Source organism: Engraulis encrasicolus, chromosome 9 (genome assembly GCF_034702125.1).
Source record: "Engraulis encrasicolus isolate BLACKSEA-1 chromosome 9, IST_EnEncr_1.0, whole genome shotgun sequence".
Taxonomy (NCBI): Eukaryota; Metazoa; Chordata; class Actinopteri; order Clupeiformes; family Engraulidae; genus Engraulis; species Engraulis encrasicolus.
Window position 1 is genome coordinate 32,073,722 of NC_085865.1, and position 7,500 is coordinate 32,081,221.

General features: G+C 47.7%; 1 protein-coding gene across 12 annotated transcripts in view; it reads right to left on the bottom strand.

Annotated features, from left to right (window-relative positions):
• The window catches only part of kmt2ca (lysine (K)-specific methyltransferase 2Ca), a 244,243-nt gene that overhangs the window by 127,683 nt on the left and 109,060 nt on the right, over positions 1-7,500 (bottom strand). For all 12 annotated transcript variants that reach the window (XM_063206925.1, XM_063206924.1, XM_063206918.1 and 9 more), the window contains exons 13-14: positions 2,412-3,293; positions 1-1,454 (exon numbers count right to left, since the gene is read on the bottom strand). The exon at positions 1-1,454 is cut by the window's left edge and continues 1,374 nt beyond it. In XM_063206925.1, coding sequence (XP_063062995.1) covers positions 1-1,454; positions 2,412-3,293 — 2,336 coding nt within the window. The remainder of the gene's footprint in view (positions 1,455-2,411; positions 3,294-7,500) is intronic.

Genomic DNA, 7,500 nt, shown 5'->3' on the forward strand with positions numbered 1-7,500 from the left:
ACCAGGTCTTGGTGAAGTGGTGAGCTCCTCCACCTTGGGGGATGAGGGCTGTGACTCCGAAGATGGTAACGCGGTGAGCACCTCTGTGACAGGTGACTGAGAACGTGAGTCTATGACAGGTGACTGAGAACGTGAGTCTATGGCAGGTGATCGAGAGCGTGAGTCTATGACAAGCGATCGAGAACATGAATCTGTGATGGGTGAGGGAGGGTTTGAGTCAGATGCAGGTGATGAAGGGGTCATGGGCACCTCGATGCCTCTGCTGCTGGGTGACGAGGGATGTGCCTGAACGGCAGGTGAGGCGGCCTGCTCATCTATTACAGGTGAGGGAGACCGGACCTCCACTGTCAGTGAGGAAGGGAGAGTGTCCACTGTAGGGGAAGATGGGAAAACCTCAACTGAAGGTGACGAGGGAGAGGAGGGGAGAACCTGAACATTGGGCGACGATGAGCTAGCCTCAACTTTAGTCGATGATGGGAGAACCTCAGCATTGGGCGACGAGGAGCTAAACTCAATTTTAGGTGATGATGGGGTAACCTCAACTCTAGGCGAGGATGGAGAAACCTCAGCTGAGGGTGAGGATGAAGGAACCTCAACTTTAGGTGAGGATGGGGTAACCTCAACTTTAGGTGAGGATGGGAGAACCTCAACTTCAGGCGAGGAAGGCAGAACCTCAACTTTAGGTGATGATGGGGTAACCTCAACTCTAGGCGAGGATGGGAGAACCTCAACAGAAGGGGATGGTGGAGAAACCTCAGCTGAGGGTGAGGATGGGGGAACCTCAATTTTAGGTGAGGATGGGGGAACCTCAACTTTAGGCGAGGATGGGGAAACCTCAAATTTAGGCGAGGATGGGGCAACCTCAACTTTAGGCGAGGATGGGGAAACCTGAACTTTAGGCGAGGATGGGGAAACCTCAAATTTAGGCGAGGATGGGGCAACCTCAACTTGAGGTGAGGAAGGGAGAACCTCCGTTGTAGGTGAGGATGGGGAAGCCTCTGCTGTAGGTGAGAGAAGGGATACATCCATTTTGGGCGAGGGGAGTCGAGCCTGCACTCCAGGTGAAGGCGAATGGGACTCCACAGCAGGCGAGGGCGGATGAGATTCCATTCTAGGTGAAGGCAGTCGCTCTACCGGCACAGGTGAGGAAAGCTGCTCCACCACCTCAGGTGATGGGGTGTGCTCCTCCTTCGAAGGACTCCCTGCTTGCTGCTCATCCACCATATCTTCTTTCTCCTCCTCCATCTCCGTTTCAGGCACTATTTCGGCGGAAGCATCCTTCGCTGCCTCAGTCTCAGTTTCCATGGCCTCCACTGCCTCCGGTGAGTTATCCACTGAGGCCTGCGAGGGCTGGGAGAGGTCAGAATCTACCACAAGCGATGCGCTGGAGTGCTGGGGTGATTCTGCGCCCTCGGTCAGGGTGACTGTCACCTGGATCTCCTGAGCGGGTTCACCTGCAACAAAAAAAGAAAGGGATCATCAGACATTACAGACATTTAATTGTCATGGCTCACACAGTGGACAGTCATGGGTAAGTGGGTTAGGGCATCAGACTTGTATCCCAAAGGTTACCGGGTCAACTCCCCACCTGCCCCACCAACCCTAACCCTAACCCTACCAGGTTCAGGTATAGTCCCGCCACACTGCTTCCTTGCGGTTTGGGGCTGCATATTTTGCAAGGGTGAAGCATAAATGCAGTTTTGTTGTGTGCACTGTGTGCTGTGGACTGCTGTGTTATAATGACAATGGGAGTTTTCCCTTCCACTTCCACAATGTTTGGAATGGAAATGTAATAGAATGCCAGTCAGTCCCACAAATTCCAGAAATTCCTTACCCGATACCCGTCTTCCACAATTGACAGCTCTTCCAGTTCTGTTTGCTCTGGTATCAAAAAATACTTATTTACAAATCTAAACTACTCTTCCTCACATCAGCATATAAAACAAAATATGATGCACTACACCGTAATGATGCATGAATGGATGGGAATGATGATATGCATCACTGATGGTTGAATAAACATTAAAGTGATACTGTCCCATTTTTGGAGATAAGCTTATTTTACACCTCTCCTTGAGTTAAATTATTGGGGTTTGGCTTTCTCCAGTACTTTCAAGCGTTCTCTGAGTACGGCAGTGCATATTTTGCCTCCAAGCTAGCAGTTAACATTGAGTCCTATGAGACCAGCTGGCAGCTAGCTGGTCTCATAGGACTCAATGTTAACTGCTAGCTTGGAGGTAAAATTTGCACAGCCGTACTCAGAGAACGGGACGAAGTAGAGAAGAAAGGAAAAACTCAAGGGGAGGTGTAATATGAGCTTATTTCTAAAAATAGTACAGTATCACTTAAAGATATGATACACAAAACCAAACCAAAGAAATCAGGCTAAGCGTGACCACAGCAGCCCGTACCTGATGGAGATGACTTTTTCTCCTCCTGCAGCTCCTCTACCATGGGACTGGCACTGGCCTCCTGCTCCAGTGTGACATCTCGCTCCTCCTCCATTGCCTCCTCCACCTCATCCTCCTTTTCCTCCGCCACTACCATCTCCTCTTCCTCTGTTTCTTTCCCCTGCTCCTTCTCCATCAACTCATTCTTTCCCTCCACCTCTTCTTCTCCTTCTTCTTTCTCTTCCCTCACCGTCACCTGTTCCATAACCTCATCCACCGCCTCCTTCTCCTTCATCAGAACAGCCATCTCCCCCTCCCCCTTCGCCTCCTCCTCCCTTCCCTTCTCCTCTCTCTGCTCCTCCTCCATCTCCTCCTCCTTCTCCTCAGTCTGTGGCTCACATTCCTCTTTCACAGCAGGCAGCTGCTCCTCAGGTCGCACCAAAGGGCTCTCCACCAGCTCCTCCTCATGCCCAGTGGCTGATCCATTCATGCCCCGTTGCATCTCCACTGATACCTGTTCTTCCTTCTCCTCTTTGTTCTCAACCTCAGCCACTACCTCCTCCTCCTCCTCCTCCTCATCCTCACCCTCATCCTTTGGCTGCTCTGAGTCATGCTCCACATCCTGCTCCTCGTCCAGCTTCTGTGTCTGCTCCTGATGCGTCTCCTCCTTCTCCTGCTCCTGCTGTTGATTCTCCTCCTCCTTCTCCTCTACTAGCAGTTGAGACTCGGCCTTCTGCTCCTCCTGCGGTTCTTGCTGTAGCTCCTCAGTCTCCGTCTGTGCCTCCACCTCCACCTGCTCCTCTCTGACCCCCACCTCCTCCTCCTCCACGATGTCTTGCTGCTCCATCTCCACGTCCACCTTCTCCTCCTCCTCATCATCATCCTCCACTGCCATGAAGACATCTGGGGAAAAAAACAGGAACCCGATAAGGATTACTTCTCACAAACGCAATACAACGCAAACACAGACACAATATAAATATATACAAACGCAGGCAGACAACAGCAACGGATATGACCAGAAACCGAAAGGGAGTGAAAAACAACTTTTGGCAACTTTGTTTTTTGTGGATTTCTGCAAAAGTGTTAGTTACTTTTGGAGGACCTCTGCTCCCACAGGGGAACGGAACTGCCAAACAAACTTTAAAGGGTGCTGGTCAAAAAGATCTGAGACCATCTAAAAACAAAAAACAAAACATAAAATAACAGAAAAAAAGACAAGAACACAAAGAAAAAAACAACAAGTGTTCAGACATTCATCCAATACCCAGCGCACTTTCATCTGCCACCAAACACAACTGGGCTAGGAGATTCCTTTAAAACAGGAAGAAGGAAAAATAATACCTGAGATTCTTTTATGACGGCCCCAATTGGGACTCTTGCTGCACTCATCACTCAAGCTCACGGAGAGAAAATTGTAACAAGACCAAGTTCCCGTCAGGGAGGAGGAGGGGGTAAGTTACAGCTCCATCGTCTTTCCCTTCCCATCACAAAACCCCAGCAGGGCCTATAACTCAATATTTAGATTCCCTGAGTAAATAATCCAGACTCTCTACAAATATCTATTAGAGAGGGTCTCTCCCTTCAGGGCTCAGTCCCCCTCTTTCTCTACTTTTCTCTCTCCATCCTTTCCTCTCCCTCTGCTTTTCTTCATGTCTCTCCCTTTCAATCTCCCTTTCCCAATCTCTCTATCTATCCCTCTCTCCAACCCCCTCCCTCCTCACTCTCCTGCTTAGAGACATTGGAATTATAATTGGATGAGACAACATCTGTAATCATCGTAAAAAGGTTGAAGTATTGTTAGTGTTTCTCCATCAGTTCCTTTCTCCTACACATAAACCCACGGGGCTTGTATGTTAAAAAGCTGAAAGTTTTTTTCACAATCAGTATCTAAACAAAATTAAACTCTTGCAGATGAAAACTGTAGGGAGTCCAAAACCAAGACAAGTAAACATCTATTCACAGAGACAAATATTTCCTTGAGAGGAGCCACGGTGGCCAACAACTCTCTAATAAACCTTACGGTACAGTTTTCCAGCTTTGTGCCTCAACCCCCACCAAGTCTCTTGTTCCCTCATATGCTCTACCTACCATTATTCCTTCTTGTATATTATACTACACTACTGAATTAGGAGAAGCAGAAAGGAGATGGGGGGAGAAACAAACACTGAAAACAAAAAAAATCTGAGACAACTGTTGCCATGACAACTCATGCCTGAGCCCAGCTTCTTCCAGGCATGACCATGGTGGTTAAGGTTTTTTTATTTTCTAAGCTATTTGAGACTGGCTCTTTCTCTGATAAATGTGAAGTGTGTGTGTCTGTGTGTCTGTGTGTCTGTGTGTCTGTGTGTCTGTGTGTCTGTGTGTCTGTGTGTCTGTGTGTCTGTGTGTCTGTGTGTCTGTGTGTCTGTGTCTGTGTGTCTGTGTCTGTGTCTGTGTCTGTGTCTGTGTCTGTGTCTGTGTCTGTGTCTGTGTCTGTGTCTGTGTCTGTGTCTGTGTGTCTGCCTGCCTGTGTGTGTGTGCGTGTGCATGTGCGTGTGCGTGTGCGTGTGCGTGTGCGTGTGCGTGTGTGTGTGTAAATCATTCACATCCAACTGAAAAAGACGAGCAAGTCATGCATTGGCGGCTAAACAGATGCTGATCTGCTGGTCTATGGGGGGTAGCACTGTGGCCCACACCACATTGCATCACGAGCCACGAGAGCTAACAGAACAGGGATCAAGATAAGCCGTCTCTCATAGGAGAATCCCCATTCAACCAAAAAGAAGCAAAGACAAAGAGAGGGGGAACAAGAGAGAGAGAGTGTGAGAGGGTGTGTGTGTGTGTGTGTGTGTGTGTGTATGTGTGAGTGCATGTGTGTGAGAGAGCGAGAGAGAGAGAGAGAGAGAGAGAGAGAGAGAGAGAGAGAGAGAGAGAGAGAGAGAGAGAGAGAGAGAGAGAGAGAGAGAGAGAGAGAGAGAGAGAGAGAGAGAGAGAGAGAGTGCAAGAGAGAGAGAGTGCAAGAGAGAGAAATAGAACTGCAATCCACACAGTTCATTGTTCTCATTGAGGAGAGCCCTTTAAGGCTTTGTGGTGGGAAAACAAATGCACATGTGGAAGGCCTGGAGAGCACACGAGGGCAGAGCTGTGCGCACCCAGGATGCTGTAATGTTACACCGCTTGCTTTATCTGCACCTAATCAGCCGAGAGCAGAGCCAGGACTCTGGGGGAGACCACCCGGAAGACCAGAGAAGATCTAACCCCACCACCCCTTAAGGACCATGCAACCACACACGCACACACACAAACACACACACACAGCCTCAAGAACCATCCAACCACACACACACCTCAAGAACCATCCAACAACCTGAAAGACCAGAGGAGATCCACCCCCCCCCCACCACACACAGACACATGCACACACACACACACACACAGACAGACAGACACACACACACATACAAACACACAGACACACACCTTAAGAACTATCCAACTACCCAGCAGACCAGAGATCTACTAACCATGATAACCATGCACACACTCACTCAGAGAGGCACACGCAAACACAGACACACAGACACAGCACACAAACACAGACACACACAGACACACAGACACACAGACACACAGACACACAGACACACACTTTTAGATAGGCAGGCAAGATTTCCCCCCACACCCAACACAAAATATAACAATAATAAAGTCTGTATTGTTTTTTTTTTACCATCAACCTGTCAACAGCCAGGAGATGCGAGAGGGAGATGTGGGGTAGACCAATCAATTACACAGCCATGTGAAGAATGCACCGTCTCCAGATCAACTCCAACAGGCTCCATTTTTATTTGACCTAATTTCAGAAAGGTTGTCACTGCATGAACATGTGTGTTGAAAACCACAGTAGCTAGGGTGTATGACAAACGGAGGATAAGGAGGGACATGCTACAACCAATATTACTGGAGGACAAGAAAGGCCCTACCAAAAAAGGACCCACTATTTAATTTCAATTAGGGGTGGACAATATTAAATCGTGAAGCCTGAAGTCGAGTACAAGATTGTGTGATTACATTTAATTAATTACTAATTATAAATTGCAAGTATGTAAAATGTCTGGGTTGTTATTTGTTTTTTTTTTTATCTTTTTAGATGGAAAATCGTGATTAAAAAAATCGGCATCGAGATTTTATGTTAAAAAAATCGTGATATTATATTTTTGCCATAACGCCCAGCCCTAAATTCAATGTGACAAAAATATCTTGCTTTTTCTTGTGCAAACTCAGCAGTACAAGGGGGAAGGGGTTGGTGCTGCCATTTTGCCCTCAAAGATGACGCCTTTGCACAACATAAATGTCTCTACATAACCAGCATTTGACGGAAGCCCAGTAAGTGTCAAGACCGTCTTGCCAAGACGCCTTAATTAAAGGCCTAAGAGGCGGGCAATAAAAACGTCAAAACAGAAAAACATTTCCTCGAAGGAAATTTCTAGTGCCGGGGAGAAAAAGATGACACATCGAATACATCTCCAAGAAAAAGAGATACAGGGGTAAAAAGATGACATCAAATATATCAAAGATATAGAGACACTGTTATACAGTAAGTGGTTCATTTGACACTGGAGAGTTAAAATCAATATGACACATCAAGTCGGCTGTATTTAAAATTACTGTATGAATTGATGTGAAATGCCATGTATACCATAGGCCCTGCAGGGGAATTGAAGGGCTGTGTGTATTATTGCCCTGAGTGTGTCTGTGGGCAAGTGTACAAAGTCTATATACGTATGTGAGCTACTGAGCATGTGTGTGTTTGTATGTGCACTTCCTCAATGAGCTAATGTGTTAAAGAAGGCATGTGTGTGTGTGTGTGTGTGTGTGTGTGTGTGTGTGTGTGTGTGTGTGTGTGTGTGTGCGTGCGTGCGTGCGTGCGTGCGTGCGTGTGGGCGTGCGTGCGTGCGCATGTGTGTGTGCGCGTGCGTGTGAGTGCATGTGTGTGTGTGTGTGTGTGCGTGCGTGCGAGTGCTTATGCATGTGTCTGAGAGCATGAAAGGAAAAAAAGAGGAAAACTAGAGGGGCGGGGAAACTGCTCTGTTCTTTCAGATACTGGAGGAGGAAGAGGAGGAAGAGG